The sequence below is a fragment of the Leishmania infantum genome, chromosome 9, assembly GCF_000002875.2.
Source record: "Leishmania infantum JPCM5 genome chromosome 9".
Taxonomy (NCBI): Eukaryota; Euglenozoa; class Kinetoplastea; order Trypanosomatida; family Trypanosomatidae; genus Leishmania; species Leishmania infantum.
In genome coordinates, this window is record NC_009393.2 from 492,810 (window position 1) to 517,210 (window position 24,401).

Genomic DNA, 24,401 nt, shown 5'->3' on the forward strand with positions numbered 1-24,401 from the left:
AATCAGCGAAGCCGCAAAAGGGCGAAGATGAACCTCCACAAATCCATCACTATTACAGACACATGCGCAACGCACGGAGGAATAAGGACGACCCCAGGGCACAACTGCTTCCCCCCCCTCGTCCCCAGAAAGCATCGACGCACGCCAACACTTGCCACGCCGCCATTGTGAGCGGCCCTCATCACAATGGCGGCGAAGGCGGAGAGCACCACGCGCCCTCGTGTCGCTGCTGAATGGACGCACGATGAAAAAAGGAGAGACGTGTGCGGCGTTTGACTTCGCTCTTGCTCGGTGCCCCCCCCGACTAGCGCAACGTCGGTCGCTTGTTCACGAAGGCCCACGTCTGCTCGTACACGGCCATTGCCACCCCCGAAACGGGGCCCGCCTTGATGAGCGAGGCGGCCAAACCCCTGTAGAGGAGAGCGGGCTGGCGCAGCACCGAAAGGACAGCGTGTGCCTGTCGTGCCTGCACCAATGTCTTGATGGTGTCCAGCGGGAATAGGAGCCCCCAGGTAGCCATGGAGGCGACTGCACCGGAGAGGAAGGCGCACATGTTTGTCTTGCGCGAAGGGCGAGTCGTCGTCGTCGTCGTCTCCGCAGTGGTGCTCGCGGAAGGCGGCTCAAAGACGGGATGCTCGCGCAGGACCGCGTAGAGGCCGAGGTACATGCCGGCAAAGCATACGTCCTTTGCCACGTTGCACCGAAAGCCACGGTAAAAGCCGAAGATGCCCTCCCGGTCGTAGATGCTTCGCGTGCACGTCCAGGCGTTCCGCGTGCCCATGGCAGTCTGGCACTGTGTCTGTATCTTGATAACGTGCATGGGGCACCCAATCAGCGTCCCCACGCCACCCGCCACGGCACCGCATACAAAACTGTTACTGCCGATCCCCACCAAGCCACAATGCGCGCAGTCTCGCACAGCCTCCCAAGCGCCACCCGCACCACCTCTAGCTGCTCCGTCTGCGCCGTTGCGGCTTGCCGACGCGTCCCTGGCGAAGGCACGCATCCAGTCCCACAGGGCGAACTGCACGCTGCGCTTGATGCCTTCCATCAGCAGTGGAGGAGCTACCCCGCGGTAAAGGCTGCTTGGGCCCTCTGCCGTGGCCATCGACCACATCGTGCCAACGGTAGATCGGCACGTGTGAGGCCCGCCGGACTGCATGCGGACCTTCGCGGTGTCAAGCGGGTGACCGAGCACTACGGTGGTGGCGCCCTGCGCCGCACCGGGGATGAGGGCTACGAGAGACGTCTTCATGGGATGCAGGAGTGCCCACTCTCCCTCGTCCACCGGCGGCACGATGGGGGTGGGCCAGGAAGGGCCGGCCACGGCCATCTTCGACTTGCCGGCGCCTCTTTCAGCGAGAGAGGGACAGCGATGCACGGAAATACAAAGTCGATGACAGTTGAGTGGAAGGGGGAGGGCCTGTGCAGCCGCCGGGCGGCAGTGGCGCGTTGGCGAGTTTCCAGAACATCAATGGTAAGTGCCCACGCGCCACACACAGCGCGGCGCACGGGGATATACGAGCAGGAGAAGGAAGCAGTGAGCGGAGGAAGTGATGCATGGCGCCGTCGACTGTATGCCTGCATACATGCGCTACTTGAGAGAAAGGCGCGCGCGCCACTGCCGGATGAGAGGAGGCGGCACGCCAAGTGAAGACGGTGACAAAGTCTTTCGTTGTTTGCTCTTTAACATGTGTGTGTGCGCGTGTTTATTTCTCTGCGGCGCAGCACGCGCTGAGCGCCACACCACGCCCCACGACCGACCCTGTCTCAAGCTCTACTCCCCCACCCCACACAGCCGCCCCCCAATCATGCCGGTCGCCACGCCTGGTGCATCCCCCCTCCCCTCTCCCTCGGGGTGGCACACAGGCTCCTCCCCACACATCAGTGGGCCGTGTGAGGCATACGCTCGAGTCACCCTGACACGTGTTGCCCATCGTATGGATGGCACAGACGTGTTCACTGTCGTCGGCCGTCCCGACGCACCGCCAGAGGTGGGTTCTGCATTGGCAGAGGTAGAAGAGGGGGGGGGTATTTGGCCTCCCTAACACAGAGAGTGGGGGGCGGGGAGAGTCGCACAGGGCCCTGAGACACCACGCTCTGAGAGGTGTGTGTATGTGTGCCCTCCCGCCACCAGAGGGGGAGACATCATGAGGAGGCCAAAGCAAGGGCAGCAGCACAAAGGCCGCCAGCCCGCTGCACCCTCACCACGGCACGCACGGACAGAGCGGCACACTAAAGACTCACGGTGGCCGTCTCGACGGATGCGGCTAGCAAGGGAGGGTGGGAGCCATGAGAGAGCACTGTTGGAGAGAGAGGGTGCGTGCGTGCGGGGGTGCAGCATGGACGACACTCACGAATGTCCTGTTCTCCCCCCTCTCTGTCTGTGTGCGAGATTGTCAAATCAGGCTACGCCGTTCGCTGGACGCAACCGTGAGGAGGGTGGGAGGTGGTCGCCTGCGCACGCAAGCGCGCGAGCCAGGTGTGCCTGAAAGGCGTCTGCATGAGAGTTACCCGACACATCTAGACGACGCGTGCACATCTTCGTATGTGCACCGTTGAACATGGCATGGCAGAGAACCATAGAGGGAGAGGAGGGGGGCACACACACGTACACGTGCCAGAGAGCGATCAACCAGAGGGCGGCGAAAGGTGAAGAGCAGAGCGGGGAGATGTAGGGGGCAGCGAGGGGCAGTGTGCGCGCGGGACGGGCACGCCACTCGGCCACAGCCTCTCCCCACCCCCACCTCTTTCAGCGTCTCCACAACCGCATGACTATGTACAGGGTTGAATTCCACAGTAAGATAACAGAGGCACACAGGCGGACTCCGCTCACGAGGGTGCTGGCAGAGCGGCGCACGCCTTCATCGGTTCACGGCGTACGGCTTCAGAACCCAGTCGCTGTGGCTCTCCATACAGCCAGGGCACGTTATGGGAAGGACTTGGCCGTCCTTGTCGCGATCCATATCCACGAGTTCTCCATTCACGTCCATGCGGAGCAGGCGACGACCGCAGCGGCCGCAGTAGTAGGCACGACGCTGCACCGAGGAGACAGCGGAGATGGCCGGGATGCTGCGCTGCTGAGTTGCAAGGGCGGACACAAAACCTACGCGCTGGGCTGAGCGGCTGCCTGCCACCACCGAAGACGCCGTTTCAACTGCGGCGCCGGACTGTCCAGCCGCGCCTGTTGCCTCCGCGTCCTTCGCACGCAGCGGCTGCTGACCGGGAAGCGGCACAAGGTAGCGATTGGAGAGCGTTGTCGGCAGGTTCATGTGATTGCCTTCCTCGCTGAACGGCGTTGACGGCTGCCACGATGTGTGGCTCATCTTGCAACGCGGACACGTCATCGGGAGAACGTTGCCAAACGCGGAGGCCGAGAAGGGTAGCGGAGCGCCATCCTGATCCATCGCTAGCACGTGGTAACCGCACAGCATGCAACGCCACGAGACGTTCTTGCGCTGACGATAAAACGACGTCACATTGGTCGCTGCCGCCGCCACTGTCGCGCTGAACGACGCTGCAGAGACATCACTGAGCACCTGCGCACTGGAGCTCGCCCCGCCACCAACGGCGCCGGACAGTTCCGCCGACGTGAGCGACCGCATGTGTGGCACACGCTGGTTCTGATTGTGCAGCGCCGACAAGGATGGCAGCGTCCCCAGCTGCCCGGAGGAGGCGAGGAATGATTGATTGGCGGTGTTGGCAAGCGGCGACGCCTTCTTGATCGACTTTCGGGTTCCATCGGCGGCTACCGAGGCGAACACGGCCGGCAGTGACGCCTCATGCCCGTAAAGCTCGGTCACCCAAGAGAGACTCTCCGCGGACCGCTTGCCGCGCAAGACCTCAGGAAGGGGGTGCGTATGTGTCTTCGTGCTGGCCACAGAGATGGTTGCGGCCGTTGGAAAACTGTTACACAGCACTCCGCTGGCGGTCGTCGGCCTTACCGAGACACTCGTGGCGGTGGTCATGTCTCTTCAACTTGAAGGAAAGACGGATGACCTCTAAAATAATATGCTGCCCGCGTGTGTGCTGCGGGCGCTTGGCGAAGACGTGCAGGCGGGATAGAGGGCAGAGGAAGACTGAGGATGGGCCACGCGATGCTTTCAAGGCCCCTCCAGGCGTACGCGTCTACGTAGGAGGAGAGGAGAGGGCAGGGGCTGGTCACATTGATAAGTACTTGCACAGCACGCGTGCGCAGATGTATGCGGGTGTGCCCGATGGGCCATATTGAGGGTGGGGGATGGGCGAGACGTGAACGGCAAACAAAACGCGCACGGCGACCGTGAAGTGGGTGGGGCGTGAGCGACAACGAAGAGAGAAGGGGTCGAAGCGAAGGCAGTGAAATCCGTGACTCGCCGCGGTGCCGTTACCGAGTGGAAACATCGCCACCAGCCTCGCAACCATCCCCTCTCTATCCGCTCCATCCTCCATCCTCACCCGCCCTTTGTTCTCTCCGTCACGCCGGGAGGGGGTGGGTGGGTGGGTTTTCCCCCCTCTTTCCTCCCTTGCTCCGCGAAAGGAGCAGGTCCGTCGCACATGCCGTCAGCGGCGATGTTGGTGCGACGCGTGCACGTGTCGCCCGCCACCACCCACCCGCCCTCATCGTAAGAAGTAACGGAAGAAACGACGCGCACGCACTATTTGTACATGTTGCAGCGCAAGGGAGAAACGAGCGCGCGCCGAGGGCGCTCGCACCTCGGAGACATCGAAGCCGATGCACGCACAGAGACGCACGTGGGCTCATACGCGTGTGCAAACACTCGGTGCACGTGAAGCGAGTAGCAAAGGGGGTGGGAGGGCGGTGGGGGAACGGCCATCACAAACGGGGAAGCGAATCAGGGGGCTCAGCGGGGTGATGCTCCGACAGGACGGTCCATGGACCGAGCCACTGGCGTGGCGCACCATACCTCCACCTTGACCGACGCCGCCACCCCCTCCACCCCCCACCAACTGTGGCAGTAGCAGCAGCAGCAGCAGCACGGTATCACGCTCATATTTTCCAGTTTATGCCGTGAGACCCTTGGCGTTTGCGGATGGCCGCTTCGGCACCGCGCCCTCTGCGTCCCCGCCCGCCTCGTCAGCGAGTCGCACCGACGCGCTTGTCAGGGGTGGCAGCTGCAGCGTGCAAGCGCACGGCTCTGCTGCGCCATGCGGCCCGCAGCCCCCAACGAGGTACATAATGCGCTGACTTGAGACAGCCACGGCAGCGTGGTGGCGCTGAAACACAGAAGCCGCCGCCTTCGGTAACTCCAGCCGAACCCAGCGAATCTTCACCACTGGCACCGCCGTGCTCGCGCTGTCCGCCAGCGTGCCAGCAGGCACCTCTGCAAGCTCTGCGTCGGCGCCGCTCATTACCTGCATCAGCCACGCATCAGCGCATACGGCACCTTCGGCGTCGAGGCCGCCGACGACCAGCACCTCGCGCTGCACAGCATCCGCGACGGGGCTGCGGTGGCGGCTTGTCGGTGGGGCGGCACCAGGCATCGGCACTGCTGCGACAGCCGCTGCGTACCGCGCGCAGGGTACCGCGCCGCCTCCCACCACACGCACCGGAAGCCACGCGCCAAGCTTGGCATCATAGACGGCTACATCCTTCAGCGTGGTGAGCGTTGCGGACGCGGGGACAGACGCCTCGAGAGCGGCAGAGGAGCCCTTCCCATCCTTCCCAGATGCGCCACCACGCTTACCCGGTGACAACGCGCGCATCGCGGTAGTCTTCTTCGCGCGTGCCCCCTTGCCAGCCGAGGCGCCGGCGGCCACTGCACTGACGTCGTCCGCTTGGGTGTGGACTTGTCGGCCACCCACAATCACAATGTATCGTTGGCTGAGGCTGCACGCGCCGTGAGCGGCCCGCGGCGGCGGCGGACCAAGGGCCGGCTGCAACCTGGGTGTCGTGCTCGTAGGCTCGGGAACTGCTACTTCTCTACCCTCGGCGTTTCTGTGCTCCCCGTCAGCCTGCTGCTTCTCATCCAAGCTCCCAGACGCGCCGTCAATCTCCTCCAGCGCTGCGGCGGTGCCTTGCTGCGTCTCGCCTCCGAAGCGGAGTAGCCGACCCAGCACACACGTGACGCTATGGTGGCTGCGGGTGCTGCTGGTACCCGCTGCAGATGACGGTGGGAGCGTGAAGCTGGGGTCTCCGTTGGCGCCGTCCGCGAACGCACGCACTCCGGCAATACGACAAGCGCCACTCCAGCCACCGTCGGCGTACATCACTGCCGGCCCGTCGGCGCCGTTGCCCGACGGCCATGAGGCCCACCAGGAGGCAAAAAGCGGCCAGTCGTGGTCTTCCGCAGCGCCGGCGTTCGCACCGCGGATCGCATCCTGCCGCGCTGCCCGCCGTGCCGCTCCCGCCTTCCATGCGCGCGCAGCAGCAACGGGCGCTTTCATTGCGGAGGCGCTCATGGCTGTCGGCACCCTCGATGGAGCCACCGACGTGTACTCCCATAGCGGGGCTGGGGCCTGCTCCGCGGCGTGTGGTCGTTGGCACGGAGCGCCGCCAACGATGCAGAGCACGGACTCACTAGGCGACAGCATTGCCGCGTGGCCCCACCGCGCGCCACCTGTCAAGCACTCCTCGTTACTGGAGGCATCGGCGCCGGCTGTCGCTGTCCACACTGACGGTGCGGTGACCTCCACAACCAGCGGTGGACCGCTGAGGTCTTCGCCGTACAGCGCTGGTGGCCCGCTCGCCGCTGCGGCTGCCACCTTTGCCTTGCTGCTCGACAGTTTGGGCATGGACACGGAGAGCCGCTCGGCTAACGTTGAATCTGCGTGAGCGGCGGAGAGGGGGAGAGGGCGACGTCGCGCTGCAGAGTTCGTGCTCGCTTGAGGGAGGTGAGGTGCGCAGAGGACCTCTGTAAGAGTGTCCGTTGTTCCGGCGGCAGCACAGCTGTTTGTGCGTCTGCGGAAGAGGTGGGCGGGAGAAGAGGGCGGACCGTGTGTATTCGTGCGTGCAACACGGATGCAGACCAGGAGAGGGACAGAAGAGCGGCGAGGATGTCGGAGGAGGAAGAGCTGCCCGGCACTGGCGCCATACTTCAATGGTTGGGCCCTCCCCACCCCCTCCGAGAGTGGAGGGCCCGTGATTGCGCGCGTGTGTGGGTGGGGAGGGTGGGAAGAGGGCACACCGACAGGCATTCGTGTGCGCTTACGGGCTGTCGAGCGGGGCTGGATGTGGCCTGAGGTGTCGGGGAAGAGGGACGGGCAAACCCCTGAGACGTGCGCCGACGCTCACATGCACAGAAGGAGAAAGGTAGACAGAAGAAGAGGAGGAAGCGCTCAAGCGAGCGGCGCTCTTCCGGCTTGCTATGGGCTTACCTACGCTGAAGCAGAGGTTCTAGAAGAAGGGTGGGGACAGGGCTTGAGGTGAGGGCCGGGGGACACATGCTCGCTTAGGATGCGTCTTCGCTTAGGGCTACACTCGAAAAAAAGGCAGCCGCGGGCACTATGCGCGAGTACATGCGCCGCTCCTCACCCACTCCTCTGCCGCACCAATTCGCGGACTTGCAGGCACACACAAACATACATAGACACAAGCGGTGCGCCTCTAGCCCATGCTCAGGGGGTGCTGAAGGGGTTGTCCATAGAGTCCAGCAGCTGCAGAACGGACTCTGGCAGGTAGGAGGCAGCGTAGCTGCCCAGGCGGCTCACGTGAGGAGGAATGAGCACCGGCAATGAGTACTGCTGGCCATCCACCTCGACTTCCTCCATGTACGCACTCTGGTACGTAGACGGGAGCGCCGTGCGCATCTGTGCCACCCGTACGTGAGGCGGCAGCAGCGCTTCGCAGAGTGCGTGCGCGAAGTGGATGCAGTTGTGCTTCACGAGGTGATACTTGTTGCCCTGCCACGTGTCACGCTGCTCGAGCCTGGCAACGAGCTCCCGCACTTCTAGAGCGCTCAGCTGTGTCTGCCCGACAAAGAACTGCTCGCGGAAAATGTGCGGCGGCGAGTGGCGAGGCTCGACGACACGGACGCCGCTGCCCTCCTCGCAGCGGCCGTACTGGTACTCCTTGTCGTACACCTGAATACCAGCGTGGTGCACGCCAAGGCCGACCGACCAAAGCCAAGAGTTGGACTTCATGATGTCGTACACGTTGACGAAGACAGCGTTGGGCTGGCCAGCTGCGTCCTCGTAGCCCGCGGGCATAACCGGTACGTCCGACTTGCCGGCGCTAGCCGAGAGGGTTGTAACACCGGATTTCGTGGCATGCATTGCTACAGGAGTCGTCTCTCACCCTTAAAGATCTGGGAGAGGTAAGCAGAAAGAACGAGAAACAGAAGAAGGTACAAGATGGGCGGCGCACAAAGACGTGCACGTGTTGGGGCGAGCTGCAAGAACGATCGACCAGATTGAGTCCGGCGTCAGCCTCTCGGAAAAGGAGGGGGGAGTGTGAGGGTGATGCGCAAACGGCACAGATGAGAAACACACCATCTACGTCAGAGGCTCACACAGACACAGAATATGCCGGAGTTCGACTGTCCGTGAGAGAGATGTTGTCCGCTGGGCAAGTGGGGATGCTGATGCGAAGGATCATGACGTGTGATGGGTATGGGTAGGGCGGTGGGCAGGAGGAGGGCAGGAGTAAAGCGCGCGCAGACGCATACCGAGGCGAAGAAGCAAGAGACCGACTGCGACAGGAGGAGAGGGCACACATCGCGGAGGTACGCTCTGAGCATGCGCATCCTCGCACGCGCCCCCCTCCCCCTCTTCCTCTGCACCCACAAGCACACGTTTACGCCAATGTCCAAACGGACGAGGGGGGGGGGCAGGACACGGGGCATACCATCGTACACGGACCGGCAGCCACACAGCCCTTTCAAATTTGCACTGTCTTGTTCAACTCGATGACCGTCAACGTCATTCCTCCATCCAGCGACACACACACACACACATCACGGTAGACGCGGACGCACGCACACGTTTGCTGAGGACACGGAAGAGGGAGGAGATCGAGGAAGGGGGGCGGGCGAAAGAGTAAGTTGAGGAGAGGTGCTTGCATGCGCGGGGCTCAAGCATGGAGGGCGCAAGCGCCACGAGCGAGCACGAAAAGATGAGAGGAAAAATGCAGTCACAACATCAGCCGCCGCCGCCGCCCCCGCCGTAGCGGCACGCGCACAAAGATGGAGAAAGGCGAAAAAGTAAGTAAGGAAAGAGCGCAAGCAGCGCGACGAGCGAAACGGAGCAGCAGAAGAACCACTACTGCATCGCATGCACGCGGGAAGGTGCGCACTGTGGAACAAAAACAAACACGCACACATCAACTTGGTTTCCTGTGCTGTTCACATGGCCCTCATGACGATGGGGGCGAAGGGGGAGGGCACACGCGCCTCCGTGCGTGGTGTCGCAGGGTCCAGTGCCCTCCTCCTCCCCTTATATCCCTGCAAATGCCGAGCCCACCTCTGGTGGTGATAGGGTCAAGCGCCTGCGACGCAGTTGCTGAGGGAGTGGGAGGAGGTCAGAACGATGTGTCGCTGCTGAATGAACGCACGGTGAAGAAAGACACACGATATATACACATATACATCATCGCTGTACACATCAAATCTGGCCGAGTCGATGCGTATGCACACATCTGTGCAAGGATCAGTCCTAAGAGCCGACGTAGCCAGAAAAGAAGGAGCGAGGGAAACAATCGGGCGCATCTGTGTGCGTGCATATGTCTGCCATGATGTGCATCGACAGCAGCGCATATCCTAAGAGAACGCGAGCAGCAGCAAGGGGGCTGGCAGATGGAGGAACGATCTGTGCTCTGGCCTACGTGCCGACACACACACACACACACACACACACACACATGTACGAAGAGGCACACCGCTACCCGCCCTTGTCACCAGCAAGACGACCACCATCAGCTCCACGCAAGCGCAAAATTGAACGAAGGCACACGCCGATGCAAGGGGCATAGAGAGGGAGGGGAGGGGGCGGCGATCAGCGCACAGGCCGGGGTGCTTAACAGCATGTGCATAGATTTACACATTGAGAGGTGTGCGTGTGTGTGTGTGTGTGCTTGCCTCATTTGATGCTCGCCCCCTCCCCTCTCCCCCACGCACGACACACGCACAACGCTCGCCGACTACTAGCACCGGCTAATGACCTGTGCGGGTGCGCGGCTGCGGTGTCGGGGTTGTGCTGCGATTTGCGTTGGGATCCGCGGCGGTAGGCTGCCCCCGCTCCTGGGGCACCTCGGACATGCTGAAGAACGAGCTTTCGAGTCGGTCGAAGCTCCGCATGGAGGATTTCGGCAGGTAGTGCGCTGCGTACCGCGCTAGCCGATCGACGTGGTGCGGTATGAGCAACGGCACCGAGTGCCGCATTCCGTCCACCTCGACCTCCACCATGTGCATCTTCTGCGGCAGACCCGCCTCCTCCGCCCGCCGCGCCTGCTCCACGCGTACTGCGGGCGGCAGGAGCGCCTCGCAAAATGCTCGAGCGAAGTCGATGCAGTTGTGCTTCACGAGGTGGTAGTTGTTACCCAGCCACTCCACCTTTTCCGAGAAGGCCACCACCAGCTTCTCCACCTCGAACGCACTCAGCTGCGTCTGACCAAGGAAGAACTGCTCCCGGTACGTGTGCGGAGGCGAGTGGCGAGGCTTGACACTGCCGATGCCTTTGCCGATGGGGCGATGGCCGTACTGGTACTCCTTGCCGTACACCTGCACGCCGACATGATGCACGCCCCACCCAACGGAGCACAGGAGCGTGCTACTGCCGCTCACGTCGTACACATTGAGAAAGACGGCGTTCGGCTGGCTCGCGTCTCGCACCTCCTCTATCCACATAAGCGGCTTCAGAGAATGGCGCTCCGCCGACGCAGGAGCGCCATCCCCGCCATCTGCGCTAGCGCCGTCCATGGTTGCTCCGGCCACGGCCGGGTACGTTATCGGTCCCTCTGCGAGGGGAGAGGGCGGGCAAAGGTGAGGAGCAGCAGAGAAAATAAGAGCTGCCGCGGCACGACTGAAGATATGCGAGGCACAGCCGACCTCCAGGAGATGCTGTTCAACGGATACTCGGGGGAGGACGATACGTAACGGTGCTGCACACAAGATCCGCATGCGTGTGTGTGTGTGTGTGTTTGTGTGTGGAAGGGGGGGGGATTGGTGGTTGGAGCTGCAGTCTCCGCGTGGCCAACAGGAAACCGAACAGAAATTGGCGCTCTCCCCCCTCGCGTCCTCGCCCTTCCTCCACACCCGGCACCGCAAACACGTAGGTGGAGTGGCGAGCCGAATACGCGGGCCGCCGCGGCAAGGCACGGGGGAGGAGACGGCCACACAAGTCCGTGCGGCTCTCTGTCCGCCTGTGTGCGATTGGGTGCTTGTCGTTCCCCACCTGAAGCACGCACACGCACACCGGTCACACGTGAGGGCAATACTTCAGCAGAGGAAGGATGGGCGGTCGAAGAAGGGAGAGTGACCTGAATGTGGTGATGTGTACACATGTGGGTGGTTGGGCGAAGGTGGGGAGGAGGAGGAGAGCGCAGGAAGAGAAGAAAGCGATACGGCGTCACAGCGCAAGCGCGCGAGAAGGGGGACGGTAGTGGCCTCGTGGCAAGCGTGATCGCACCACTTCGTTAGTATCGTAGCGTCGCCATGCAGTTGCGTCGGTAGAGAGCACGCGCGCCTGCATGTACGGAGTACGACAGGTTGGAGTTCATACCTTGATGTCGCTTTCGTGAGGCCGCAGTCTCTGAGAGAAAGGGAAGGTGAGCAAGCATAGCCCGAGCGACGTGCCTGCGCTTGTGATCGTCACCGCTTCCTGTTGCAAGTAGATGTAGTTGAGTCGCTTGCATGTCGCGGTGGGCCCTCACACCTGCGCAGTCGACAAACAGCGACGGCCCTCCCTCTCCCTTCCGCAGAACATGCAGACACACGCACACATGAGCACATGCCGGTGCAGCGCCGTGATTTGGAGGTGTGTGTGCAGGGTAGGTGTGTGTGTGACAGTGCGACTTCATGCGTGACAGCGTTCTCGGTACACTATTGGAAAGCGGAGAGGCCGCACAACAGGTGAAGAAAGCGAGCGAGAGGTCTAGCAAAGAAGAAGCGAGGGCCTTGGTCGGAGGGCAGCGTCTCCCGCCCACCCCCTCCGCTCACACACACATACACGGAGCGACTAGGGGGTACACCTCCGCTTTTCGTGTCACTCCCTCTGACCCTCCATCCCCATGCACATCTTCACAAGTCATCGTCGTCACTGTCTATGACGACAACCTCAGCCGCCTCACGTCGCTGAGCCTTTGAATTACGCACGGCGTCGTTGGCGGCACTGAAGGTGGGACCGGCGCCACGAGTGCTACCTCGTGCGTCCCCCTCGTCGGCGTCCACGACTACAACGCCGCTAGTGATTGGTGCGTCACCCCCGCGAAGGCGCCTTCGCCCGGGAGCAGTCAGTGCGCATGCCGGTCGCAGATGGGGCCATGCAGAGGCGGCCGCAGCGTCAATGCCGCTGAGCGAGCCGGTGTTACGCACGGCGTCACTGCAGAACGTGGGCCAACCGGCAATCCACTGCTGCGCTTGCGCCCACGCCGTCCAGTACGCTTGCGCACACCAGGTGGCGCTCGGTTCGGACGACAGCGACGTGCCGTCTCGTTCTGCTGGCGAGCGCAGCGCCAGCGCTGCCACGTTGGCAAAGCCCTCCGCTGGCGTGACAGCCCCCGCATGGACAGTGGAGCAAGACAGAGAGGAGGTAGAGGAAGATGCCGTGGCTTTGGCGCTGCCGCAGTGGATCCAGCGCTCACCGCCCTCAGCGGGTCGAATCGCACCGCCCTCATGCTCGGGCTCTTCACTCAGGACACCAAGCGACACAAGCTCGGAGAATGACTCGTGGTTTTGTAGGTCAGGTAGTGTGGCCATGATGGGCCACCGGGAGACGACTTGACGCAGCTCAGCAGCTCGGCGGCACACAGGCGCAAGGACGTCTGCTTGGGCCACCGCTGTCAGCGATTCTCTTGTCGACCCGCCATGAGGGATCTGCTCTCCGCCTCGTCGAGCGATAACTGCACTATGCTCGAGAACGTGCACGATGTATCGGACATGAACAGGTATGCCGCACACCCAGACCATGAAGAAGATGTGGTTCTCCACGTCCTTTAACGTCCATTGCGCCACCCGCTCGGGTGTGAGGCCCTGCGTGGACATCGGACTGTCGTCATCTGGCGAAGAAGGCAGAATGACGACATCACTGGCGGCTGCGGCTGAGTCAAACTGGGGAGGCGAAGTACTTAGCATCCTCCACGTTCTCCTCTGAAGGCTTCACTGTTCCTGCCGCTCAGCCTACGAAGCGCATCTGCATCGCCGAGAAGTTGCTCGCAGCCGCCACCCTCCCGGTGGCCGCGCACATCATGCGGAGAGAGCGAAAAAGATGTAAAAAGGAAGAAAGAAGGTCGGGATGACGAGCGGTTATGACGACAACACTCCGATGACATGGCACACGGGTGACAGACAGAGGCCGCCAACCCCGTCGCCCGTGAAAACGGGAAGGCGGTCGGGGGCGACGTGGATGAGGGAGGTCGGATGGCAGCAACGACGGGAGCGAAGGAAGAAGGGAAGGGGGGGGGTGATGGCAGAGGGGAGGGATAAGAGTACTTCCACGTACACACGCTGTCGCACTCCCCCCCCCATTTCTCAGCTCCCGCTTGTCTGCAGTACAGCCTGCGCTACCCTTTCGGCTACGCCACTCCACGCATCTCCGAGGATGAAGCTGTCTTTGCACCGCGTGCCCTCGTCTGCCTCAGCTCCTCCCTCGCCCCTCATGCACCAATGCTACAATTAGCTGTAATGAAGTGCAAGAGGGGAGTAACAGAGGTTTGGCACCGTCGTGGTCGGCTCTGTGCGCCTGCCTCCTGAGCACAGACCTTGCATCGACGGTATCGGTATTGTTGTTCTAAAGGACTGCGACTCTTTTAGGGAGCTTGTGCGCGTTTATGCGTGGATGCGTTGCTAGCTGTGGTGCCCCCCCCACCCTTGCCCGTCGTCGTCAGTGACCCATCTTTCCTCAGCGACCCATTCCTTCCACTCGTTGCCCGCCTCTCGCACGCGGCAACGGTGGGGAGTGCCGGGAAAGTCAAGGGGAAGGCTATAGGGAAATGAGAAATCACTGCGAAGGCGGGTAGAGTGTGCGGGGTGGAGGGGGGGCAGCAGAACGCTCACCGCACGTATAACGTCAGCAACGCGAGAAGCCAATACGTCGGCACCATTCCACGATGGGGGGCTCGAGCAAGCGCACACAAGCCACACAAGAAACGAAGGGCTAACATGAAATTTACATTGAGTAGAAGGAAGGGAAAAGATGACGCAGTGATGCACGCAGCAGCTGTATGATCAACCGAATAGTTGGGCCTGCGAGAGAGGGAGCGGGTGTGCGTGTGTGTATGAGGGGGGGGTGGGGAAGGGTGAGGCTGAGGGCCACATGGGAGACACTCAAGCCATTGAGGAGGAGGCACGGCATGGTGAGCCCCTTCGTGGAGGAGCCGGATGAGTTTGGTGCAACCCACGCTGCACCGTGTTCCATCCCCTCCTCCGCAACACCCAGTCTCTCTCTCCTTACCCCTCTCTCGCACGCGTGACCAATGGCGTTACACACGTGCGCAAAAAAAAAAACAAAGCCAAGGGCGCTTGTAAGTTTACATAGAACACCCCAAAACGGCCACAAGGCGTGAGAGGTGCAGGGGGCGGTGGGGGCGGCGGCGCGCGATGGACACCGATCGCCACTACCAGAGGAAGATAAGATACACGCACAGCGCGTACGCCGCAGTCACTGCTTCATTCACGTGCGCATTCCCCGCCGCAGTCTCGCCTCCGCCGATCCACCCGTCTACTACTCTCACTTCGCAGAGACTCCGCCGACGGGCAGGTGCCTGAGAGAGCGAAATGCCGAAGAGGAGCGCACGAGACAGCACAATGATGAGTGACCCAGAGAAGTGTGTGTAGGCTAACGGCCGCCATATCGCGAAGTTTTCCGGGGAAGGGGTGGGGTGGGGGAGGCATCCAGCTTTCATAAGCGAAACAAATGAAAGGGTGTAGCGCTGTGCGCCGCATCACCGTGTCTGTACATCATCTGTAGACCGGCCGGCGCACTTACGCCTCGATCTGCGCCGGCGCAGGGACGGTGCCGTCCGCCGCATTTAGTGAAGCTGCCACAGGGGCGGCGATGGCAGCCGCGCTGACACCGCGCTCCAGCGCCTCCTGCTCCTGCTCCACGAGAGCCTTGGCCTCCGCGATGCGTGCCTTCTTCTGGAAGACCTCCTGTTCTTCACCTTCGACGTACTTCATCGAGCGATTCACGAAGCGGGTGCGGGCCGCGACGGACTCGTGGCCGAACTCCTGCAGCGGGTGCACGAACGGCTTCTCGGCGCGCTCACACGAGGTCAGCACTAGCTCCTCGACAGACTCGAACACCTGTTCACCGGCGTCCTGCGTGGCGTGCAGGGCGTTAATGACACCCTCCACCGCCTGCGCCTGCGCCAGCACCTCCGCCAGTTCCTCGCGGTAGTGCTTGTAGTTGGGGTCGAGACTGTCCATGGAGCTGTCTCGGTTATGCTGCGCAAGCCGGGCCTGGCGCTCCAGCGTGTCGAGGCGGTGCGTCTTCTTCACGGTGAGCTCTCCACACACGAACACAAACGCCCGGTATGCCTTGAGGAACTCGTCAGCCTCGTGGTCAATGATCGAGTTGAGAGCCTTCTCCGCGTCCTCCTGGGGCAGCTTTTCCACCATGTTCTTTACGTACTTCTCCATCTCACGGATTACAGGCTCGCATCCATGGCAGTACTCAAGGCACCGCCGCAGCCGCTGCAGGTGCTGGTCCCCTATAGTGACGAACTCCTCGTGCGCCGTCACGCGCTTCGCCTCTTCCTGGACGGCCTTCACCACATCCTGCGTCATGGCCCGCTGCTGCTCCATCACCTTCCGCAGCTCCGCCGCTTTCTCTAGTATTTCGTTCACTAACTGCACCTTATGCTCCACAACGGAGCTGAGCGACGCCTCCATCTTCTGCTTCTGATGCTGGAAGGCAGCCTTCGCCGCCTCGTGCGTGGCGGCCTCGCGCGCGCGCGACTCTTCGCACCTCTCCAGATCCGCCCTTACTGCAGACTTGATGGCATGCTTGTCGTCGCTGAAGGCCTTCACGGCATCCTCGGCGTCCTCGCGCAGCCTCTGCAGGCGCTCACCAAAGTGCACCACTTCGCTGTCCTCCTCTGTGGAGCTGAGAAAATGGAGGCGCTTCACGTAGGAGACGAGGTACTCGTAGCGAGCCGCGATGAGGTGGCGGTGGGCCCGCTCCACCTCCACGACGTCGCCGTGGCTGAGGGCGGTGTCGTAGACGGCCTGGGCCTCGTCCACCTGCGCCGTGTACTTGTGTTGCTGCGTATCCATCTCCGACAGCTCATCCTTGATCTCCTCGGTGGGGTCCACATGTTGGATTTCATGCAGCGCCGCCAGTGTCTCGGGAAGGTTGACGACGGAGCTTTTGGGGGCATGCGGCTTGATGGCGTTAAGACTGTCCTTCAACACGAGGTAGCGACCCCGCGGCAGATCCTTGTCGGTCAGCTGGTACAAGGTGTTTTCGAAGGCGCTCGCGTCCAGTGCCGGACGCGTGCACAGGTCTTCGATCTCCTCCGGGGTCACGCGCTGTTCGCACTCCCCCATGAAGCGCGCCTCATCCCAGCCAGCAGCGCGCTCGTGACGGTAGCGCTCATGCAGCTTCGCGACGGCTTCCGAAATGCGCTCGCCGTTGACCGCCAGCGGTGGCAGGCGGCCTTCCGCGTACGTGACGAAGTTGTCGGCGATGGTCAGGCCATTTTCCGCGAGCTCGGCTACGGCAGCGACGGCGCGGTGATTCTCGACATTCTGCACGTCCCGTGACGGGTACGTGGGCGGAATAATCGCGCTGCCGTTCATCATAGCGTCGTCCTTCCCTCTCTCTCTTAGTGCGATGATCGCGTGTGTGCAAGGCGCCTTATGGGAGGGGGGGGCAGGAAGGGGCGAGCGAGAGAGGGACCGGAGGTCGGAGCGGGTGAGACGATGCAGCACTGGGGTGGGAGCGGCTTTCTGCTGCGAACACAGACGCGAGAAACACACACACACGGAGAAGCTCAAAGTGCGACAGTGCTGAGAGACGATACATCAATCGGCAGGGGGACCACAAAGCCGTCGGGCGGGTGCGCGTGTGGGGAGGGGTGTAGGAAGAGGGGGAGGGGGAGGGGCCAGCGGCACATCAACATGTGGACGGGCCGTACGGCGCGCGGGAGAGTGAAAATGGAGGCATGTTTGGTGGTGAGGAGAACGGAGGCAGAGACGCACCTGCGCGAGTTCAAGTTGTAGGTTCGCACACAAGCATGAGCGATGCCTGTAAGCAACCTGAGCACGGCACGCACATTCAGAGAAGCACGGTGGGTGCCGGTGTGCATCAATGATGCCTGTGTCGAGACGACTTTGTGTCGCGCAGTGGCCTACACATCGTTTAGCTCAACGACGGCATTTTCGTTTCGCTTCAACGTGTGTGTGTGCGTGCATGTTTATTTCTCTGCGGCGCAGCACGCGCTGAGCGCCACACCACGCCCCATGACCGACCCTGTCTCAAGCTCTACTCCCCCACCCCACACAGCCGCCCCCCAATCATGCCGGTCGCCACGCCTGGTGCATCCCCCCTCCCCCCTCCCTCGGGGTGGCACACAGGCTCCTCCCCACACATCAGTGGGCCGTGTGAGGCATACGCTCGAGTCACCCTGACACGTGTTGCCCATCGTATGGATGGCACAGACGTGTTCACTGTCGAGCCTCGCCCCGACGCACCGCCAGAGGTGGGTTCTGCATTGGCAGAGGTAGAAGAGGGGGGGGGGGGGGCTGTTTGGCCTCCCTAACAGAGAGAGAGTGGCGGGTTGTGTGGGTGCACGAGGCCCTGAGACACCACGCGCTGAGAGGTGTGTCCCCTTCTCTCATGAGGAGCACGAAAAATCGCAGGTGAGGTTTGCACAGGTTGAGGGTGATGGTGAGGGGAGGGCCCCGTTTCTGGCGGTGCCCACAAGCAAAACAGATAAAGCGCAAGTACGCATCCAAGCACTCAGATGCACGTGCGCACACCCGCATGGGCCGAGTGCGCGCCGACACAATCAAGCACGGAGGTGATGGTGGGGGTCGTGTCGAGTGCCCACGTAAATCCAAATGAAAATCGCAAAGGAGAGATAGGAGGCAACCGCAAGCGGGAACGCGCGCAGACTCGCGCGTGCATGCGTGACTGCCCCCCTGCTCGCTCTACCAAGAAGCCATGATGGGCCAGAGAGTGGGAAGCAGGGCGTGATAGCAGAGGGAATGAGAAAGAAAGGAGGAGGTGCGGAATGCCGTGTGCCGAGACGGCGTCCGCTTGCGAGAGACACCGTTGAACTCATTTGCCGACTCGCGTGTACTGAATCCTGCTGTGTCACTGCAAACGCTTCTTGGTGTGCTCTCCGCTCCTCTCCGGCCCATCCTTGTCCAGTCGGCCTAGCCATGTCGGTGCTGTGCTCTTAGTCGACGGACCTTGAGTTCACGCCGGGATGGTGCTTCTGCGCCTTCTTACGCTGCGCATCCGACACGAGCCGGTCGTCATAGTCATCGGGCTGCATGCAGTAGTACCAGAGCACAGCCAGCCCGGTGCCGATGACGAGGGCGCTGACAGCGGCGATCAGGAGAGTGTAGAGCGGGTCGAGCGGCTTCTTGTACTCATGCGCGTTGGTGGGTGGCTCGGCGAGGTCCGTGAAAGAAACGTGAATGCGAGCGACGCGGTAGTAGTAGATGGACGGGCCCCCCTTGAGACCCACCTCCACGTACATCTGGTTGCCCTCCACGAATTCGTTGGGGACAGTGGAGAGGTCGAGGGTCAGCGAGTGCGAGGAGACGCCATCGGGGTTGCCGAGATACTGCTTCAGCACTGACTCTGTCTTCAGTGGCACCTCCTTCAGCTGATCCTTCGTCTTGCGCGGCGAGGTGAAGCAGAACACAGCCGAGAAGGCGGCGGCGGAAAGCAGCTCCGTGCTGGCCGATAAGTAAAACCCGACGTCGTTCGGCGACGGCGGCGACTGACCCGAACCAGCATAGCCGGCCACCAAGTAGCTGAAGACGTCTGTGCTCATCGACAGCTCACTGTAGTTGCCCATAACAGGTCTGCTGCCGCTCATGACCACCCACTGTAGGCCTTCTGATTCCTGTGGCACCTGTGGAGGCACATGATGACTGAATACCGATGCAGCCAGCATGGCTTCGTCGCTGAGGAAGTTGTACTTCCACGTGACAGGCAGCTGTAGCGTACCGTTTCGATTCGTCTTGATGCAGTACTCCCCTTCCATGGTTCCCGGCAACCCCAGCGCTACATCAGCCTGACTGAAGCACAGGTGTTTGTCCTCGAGAAGGATCTGCACGTCCAGCGGTCGACTGCGGCACAGATAGCTGCTTTCGTTGACGTAGGTCATGTAGTAGTCTTGCGCGCACACGCAGGTCTCGGTGAACGGCTCGTCTTTGGAGATGTACCCGTCGCACTGCTCCTGCTCATGCAAGGAAAGTGACACATACTCCGCTGCCGTGTAGGTGTCATTCGAGTTTCTGCATGCAACGATGGCGTTGGAGGAGTAGGCGTTGACACCGCTGATGCAGCTGAGAGGTGTCACCTCTGCAGGCTGCGTCACCAGCGTCTCCGCCGGCTGGTGGATCGAGCTGCGAAATACCTGGCGCAGCGGTGCGACCTTGGTGGGCGGTGTGCTCACCGCTCGGGCCGCTTGCCGAATAGCTGCAGGGGTCCTGTGCGCGTTGGTCGGCGACACGAAAAGCGGCGCCATGGCACTCCCCACTTCCGCGTGGAGGTCCGCATCTGCCTCTACCTTGGCGAGGAGCGCCTCTGTGTCCTTGTCGAGAGAGGCTCCGACCAAGACAGACGCAAGCGTGCGGCCAGCGCTGGCGAATCTCATCACCGACTGAACGCTGGACTGGACCACGATGTGGGGATGCTGCAGGCACTGCGTGACAAACCCAAGCAGTGGCATGCGATCGGCGCTTGGCATTGGCGCGGAGATTGCAGAAGGATGCAAGTGGCTGTCTTCTGCGAATTGGCTTGCAGTGGCTTTGATATCGGTGGTATCGCTCTCGTAGTGCCTGCCAACGAAGAGCTCCAGAGCCATCCCGACCCGCTCTGCGTAGGCAGCCAAGGAGCGGAGGCGTTGGCGCTGCGCCGCCGTCGGCGGCGACGACACATGTGTTGGGGACACTGCCGCCGCTGCCACGGAGGCAAAGGAGGCTGTGTGCAGCAGTAGAAGTGCTGCGGTTGCCAGGACGGCTGCCGCGGCAACCTTTCGCGTCATCCTGAGGGGTTGTCAGCGCGCCGCTCGTAGAAGCTCTTATCCACCGTTTTCCTGCGCGCAACGGCGGCGGTAGTGATTGCGCGGGAAGAGGGCGAGGAACGAAGGTGTGGAGGCGGGCCGCTTCTATCTGTATCGCGGTGAAGCCCGGGTGTATATGTGTGTGGGGGGTGGAAGGGGGCGAGAGAGAGCAACACAACGAGCGAACCACAGGTCCCAAAGCCGAGAGGGGGGTGGGAAAGACCAGCCCACTAGCGGAGGGGTAGCAACGTGCAGAAGGCAGCAATATATATATATAGAGAGAGAGAGAAACTCTTGGCAGGCAACAACGACAACAACCTCCAAAGTATTTGAGAGGTTTCACTCAGGGAAGAGAGCGCCAGAGTACCCTCGCACGCAGGCGATGAGCGCGCAGGTGTGCTTCCGGGGCGGATGAGGCGTCGAGCGCTGCAAGCAACCTAACGAAATGAGGCGGTCACGCACTGATGGGCACAGGCGTATAGGAAGCAGTTGGACGGAGGAGCACCACGCGCGCAGCCATGGAACGGGAGAGAAACTTCAAGCCACAGAGAAGAGCAAGCAACCAATGAAAGGGATCAGGTGCAGGCGTGAGCTGAGATGGTGCAATGAGCGCAGATGTGCGGAGTCGATTGGGGCGCTGATGTGAACGCGAAACGACAAGGCGGAAAGGGCGGGGGGGGTAGGAGAGGCGCTGCAGCGTGCACCAGCTTGAAGACTGTCAGAGCACCGCAGTGAAACTCACACACAGAGGGAGAGACAAAAGATGGACGGAAGCAGGGATGACACGTTAGAAAGGGCAAGAGGGAAAGGGGAGAGGACGCGCACCTCTACAAACAACGAGCGGCGGTGGTGACACCCGCACCTGACAGCGTCATGGAGTCACCCATTGGGTGTGGGAAGACAGGCACGTAATGAATTCACGTCTCTCGCCTCGCCGCGTCGTGAGAAAGTACCGAGACACGAGAGGTGTGCGGGTGAGGTCTACCTGTGTGTAGGGGGAGAGGGGAGGAGAATAAAAGCACTCGCTCAGGGCAGTGGTGTTGCGGCTGCCACGCCCGCAAGCGCACCGTCTCCTCTTCACCGCAGTAGCAGCCGCAGCGGTGGCGGCGGAAGTGGTGTGGGGGTCGCTGTGCCCTTCACCATGTCCCTTTCGTCTGTGTGACTGAGCGAGAACGCGACTCTCGTGTTGCTCTCCAGAGGGGAGTGGGAGTGGAGGGAGGAGTTGGGCGTCGAGACGACAACGAAAACGAAGAAGCGATGACGAAGGGGGGGGGTGGGCGGAAACAAAAAAACGTGTGTGTCACTCGATCTGAGAGAGAAGACAAACTGTGCACGCCTCTGTGCAGCGTGACGCGGACGGCGAGTGGGAGACGCGGGAGACGCGCGCACCACGAGGTCACGAGGACACGAGGGCGTCAGAGAGGAGAAGCGAGGGCGAATGCAGAGAAGGGAGAAAGAGACGGAGAAGCGCATCTGTGCTTTCACCCGCCTCTCCTCCTTTTCACCGTCTCGCCGCCGCTTTCTACCGCCGCCGAACCCGGCACGCACTCCAGCAAAGGACGAGACATCACCTTCGAGGAAAAAGAATGGAAAAAGAAACAAGAAATCTCTATGAAAACCCACGGCGTAGGCAGGGAGAGGGGAGGCGAGGGCACCCCACACCCCGGACACGCACGCGAGGCGTAGACAAACCCTCTAACTGAGCCGCTCAACGCGACGCGCTCGACACGGCCTTCGTGCCCTCAGCCATGGCGTGCTTCGCGAGCTCCGCCGGCAGCACAATACGCACCGCCGTCTGCACCTCGCGCGCACCCAGCGTGCGCTTCTTGTTCGCGCGAACAATCGACGCGGCCTCAGTGCAGATGCGCTCCATCACGTCGTTCACGTACGAGTTCACGATCTTCATCGTGCGGTGCGACATCGACATCTGGGCGTTGATCGCCTTCAGCGAGCGGCCCACGTACACGTTCCACGTGCGCTTAGGCTTACGGTGCGACTTGTGCGGGTTGGAAGCCTTGCGGGGAGCAGAGCGAGAAGAGGCCATGATGATGTGGGTTGGTTGGAAAGGAGGGACAACGTGAAAGTGCGAAGGATTTGGCTGACGTGGTGAGAGCTGCGAGACTGAAGCAAGTCTGCGAAACGAAGGAGAGAGGGAGAGGAGCGTAAGGGGATAGGAAAGTTTGATGAAGTCATACGCAAGGAGACCACTGGTGAGAGGGCGCAACGCTGCGGCGCCGCTGGCGTACACCCATTCGATTGTAGTTTTGAGTGCCACAGACATGCTTGCATCGTAACACCGCCTGCGGTGTACCACGGAGCTGCATCGGGGTGCACCTTCGCGGGAGTGGAAGATGGGGGTGGCCAAGAATCCCCGTCACGCCGTTTTCACCATCTCTCGTCTTTCTTCTGCATCGCGTCATGCTCGTATGGTTCGCGCCTTTCTTCTTTAGAGTGTGTGAGCGGCCCGGTGACAGGGTCCGGCCGTGGGATGGCGGTGCGTCGGGGCGAGGCTCGACAGTGAACACGTCTGCGCCATCCATACGATGGGCAACACGTGTCAGGGTGACTCGAGCGTATGCCTCACACGGCCCACTGATGTGTGGGGAGGAGCCTGCGTGCCACCCCGAGGGAGGGGGGAGGGGGGATGCACCAGGCGTGGCGACCGGCATGATTGGGGGGCGGCTGTGTGGGGTGGGGGAGTAGAGCTTGAGACAGGGTCGGTCGTGGGGCGTGGTGTGGCGCTCAGCGCGTGCTGCGCCGCAGAGAAATAAACATGCGCGCACACACACAAGGCCGAAGAGCAAACCAAGAACGTACTTGAGCGCCTCAGCGGCCACGGGCACAAACGCGTTGCCGTTGTCCACCGTCGTCCTCCGACGCTCCCACCCGCATCCGAGGAGGCGAGGCGGACAAGCCACCACAGGCACGTTCGCTGCAGCTCCGTGAGCCACCACGACATGGTCATCACGCGAAGGAATGAAGAGGTTGGGTTGGGTGGGGTGGAGGGCAGGAGGGGAAAACGCAGGGCAGGCCCTCTCGAGGACGCCCTCTCTTCCGCTCTCCTCTCCATCACGAGAAAGACAGCGACGGCTCAGGAGAGCGAGAGAGTCCAGCAAGGACGTGCAGAAGACGCGCAGGAGGGCGGGGTGGCCTACCTTCCCCCTCTACTGCGCCTTCATGCCCTTCGCGAAGGCCTCTGCCTCCTTTCCCTCCAACTGCTCCTTGGCGATCTTGCCTTCTCGATACGCCAAGTGGCGCTCGCCCATCGACTTCTTCATGAGAGCTGTCTGCCTGTCAATGCCAGCGGACGCCTCGCGCAGAAGTCGGAAATCGTAGGGCAGCTGCATGCACGTTGCAGTGAAGATGAACAGCCCGAAACACGAGATGGGTGTGGTGAGCCGACGCACCCGTGAGTGTTGAACCCACCGCGCGACAACGGAGTTCATGGGGTCCGAGTAGCTCAGACCGCGGCTAACGATCCACGCACCGACCCCAAGCCAGCAGCACTGGAAGCCCAGCGTCAAGGCCGCATGATTCCACGCGTCCGTGTACATGCGGTGCTCCATGTAATGGTTGCCATAGGCCCGCTGAGCATCCTCAATGCGCCGGACGTACTCGACTGGAATATCGAAGGCTGCCACTTCGGCCGGATCCGCCACGAACGGTGTCTCAGAGAGCGACTGACGAGAAGAAGGGACGACCTCTCCCTTCTCCGACGACGTACTTGTCTTGGGAGCCTGCATGACAGCTGCGCAGTTGGAGGGTGTCTGTGTGTGTGTGAACAAATTTCAAGAGATGCGCACCCGCTAAAGAGGACGATGTAAGCTCTCCGTGCGCTCTTTGGTGATCACTGACGGAGCGCCAAGCCTGTCGTGCGTGCGTGGGCACCACATCCATCACCGCCACCACCGGAGGTTTGGTCCACGCAACGAAGGTGAGATCGGGGAAAGGAAAGCGGGGGGGGTGAGGGAACACACACGTAGGAAGAGGGTGGAGGCACGAGAGAGACGCATTGCGTGCGCTCGCATCTCGACCTGAGCCGTCGAGCACGCGCCAGTAGTCT

At 61.9% G+C, this 24,401-nt stretch overlaps 10 protein-coding genes across 10 annotated transcripts; all 10 read right to left on the reverse strand.

The window, feature by feature from the left end:
- Nucleotides 1-304: 304 nt before the first annotated feature.
- On the reverse strand, nucleotides 305-1,333 carry LINJ_09_1330 (putative mitochondrial carrier protein; the record flags this gene model as incomplete). The annotated part of the gene is made up of 1 exon (XM_001463553.1): nucleotides 305-1,333. One exon carries the CDS (start codon nucleotides 1,331-1,333, stop codon nucleotides 305-307), a length of 1,029 nt encoding a protein of 342 aa, XP_001463590.1.
- A 1,531-nt stretch (nucleotides 1,334-2,864) lies between these two features.
- LINJ_09_1340 (conserved hypothetical protein) lies at nucleotides 2,865-3,968 on the reverse strand (the record flags this gene model as incomplete). The annotated part of the gene is made up of 1 exon (XM_001463554.1): nucleotides 2,865-3,968. The coding sequence occupies one exon, from the start codon at nucleotides 3,966-3,968 to the stop codon at nucleotides 2,865-2,867; it is 1,104 nt and encodes a 367-aa protein (XP_001463591.1).
- A 1,036-nt stretch (nucleotides 3,969-5,004) lies between these two features.
- LINJ_09_1350 (conserved hypothetical protein) lies at nucleotides 5,005-6,735 on the reverse strand (the record flags this gene model as incomplete). The annotated part of the gene is made up of 1 exon (XM_001463555.1): nucleotides 5,005-6,735. One exon carries the CDS (start codon nucleotides 6,733-6,735, stop codon nucleotides 5,005-5,007), a length of 1,731 nt encoding a protein of 576 aa, XP_001463592.1.
- Nucleotides 6,736-7,557: 822 nt separating this feature from the next.
- Nucleotides 7,558-8,214, reverse strand: LINJ_09_1360 (conserved hypothetical protein; the record flags this gene model as incomplete). Its single annotated transcript, XM_001463556.1, has 1 exon — nucleotides 7,558-8,214. One exon carries the CDS (start codon nucleotides 8,212-8,214, stop codon nucleotides 7,558-7,560), a length of 657 nt encoding a protein of 218 aa, XP_001463593.1.
- A 1,874-nt stretch (nucleotides 8,215-10,088) lies between these two features.
- LINJ_09_1370 (hypothetical protein, unknown function) lies at nucleotides 10,089-10,853 on the reverse strand (the record flags this gene model as incomplete). The annotated part of the gene is made up of 1 exon (XM_001463557.1): nucleotides 10,089-10,853. One exon carries the CDS (start codon nucleotides 10,851-10,853, stop codon nucleotides 10,089-10,091), a length of 765 nt encoding a protein of 254 aa, XP_001463594.1.
- A 1,320-nt stretch (nucleotides 10,854-12,173) lies between these two features.
- On the reverse strand, nucleotides 12,174-13,226 carry LINJ_09_1371 (hypothetical protein; the record flags this gene model as incomplete). Its single annotated transcript, XM_003392200.1, has 1 exon — nucleotides 12,174-13,226. One exon carries the CDS (start codon nucleotides 13,224-13,226, stop codon nucleotides 12,174-12,176), a length of 1,053 nt encoding a protein of 350 aa, XP_003392248.1.
- A 1,848-nt stretch (nucleotides 13,227-15,074) lies between these two features.
- On the reverse strand, nucleotides 15,075-16,892 carry LINJ_09_1390 (putative paraflagellar rod component; the record flags this gene model as incomplete). Its single annotated transcript, XM_001463559.1, has 1 exon — nucleotides 15,075-16,892. The coding sequence occupies one exon, from the start codon at nucleotides 16,890-16,892 to the stop codon at nucleotides 15,075-15,077; it is 1,818 nt and encodes a 605-aa protein (XP_001463596.1).
- Nucleotides 16,893-18,496: 1,604 nt separating this feature from the next.
- LINJ_09_1400 (conserved hypothetical protein) lies at nucleotides 18,497-20,320 on the reverse strand (the record flags this gene model as incomplete). Its single annotated transcript, XM_001463560.1, has 1 exon — nucleotides 18,497-20,320. One exon carries the CDS (start codon nucleotides 20,318-20,320, stop codon nucleotides 18,497-18,499), a length of 1,824 nt encoding a protein of 607 aa, XP_001463597.1.
- A 1,726-nt stretch (nucleotides 20,321-22,046) lies between these two features.
- On the reverse strand, nucleotides 22,047-22,382 carry LINJ_09_1410 (histone H2B; the record flags this gene model as incomplete). Its single annotated transcript, XM_001463561.1, has 1 exon — nucleotides 22,047-22,382. The coding sequence occupies one exon, from the start codon at nucleotides 22,380-22,382 to the stop codon at nucleotides 22,047-22,049; it is 336 nt and encodes a 111-aa protein (XP_001463598.1).
- A 1,120-nt stretch (nucleotides 22,383-23,502) lies between these two features.
- Nucleotides 23,503-24,081, reverse strand: LINJ_09_1420 (conserved hypothetical protein; the record flags this gene model as incomplete). The annotated part of the gene is made up of 1 exon (XM_001463562.1): nucleotides 23,503-24,081. The coding sequence occupies one exon, from the start codon at nucleotides 24,079-24,081 to the stop codon at nucleotides 23,503-23,505; it is 579 nt and encodes a 192-aa protein (XP_001463599.1).
- Nucleotides 24,082-24,401: the final 320 nt, after the last annotated feature.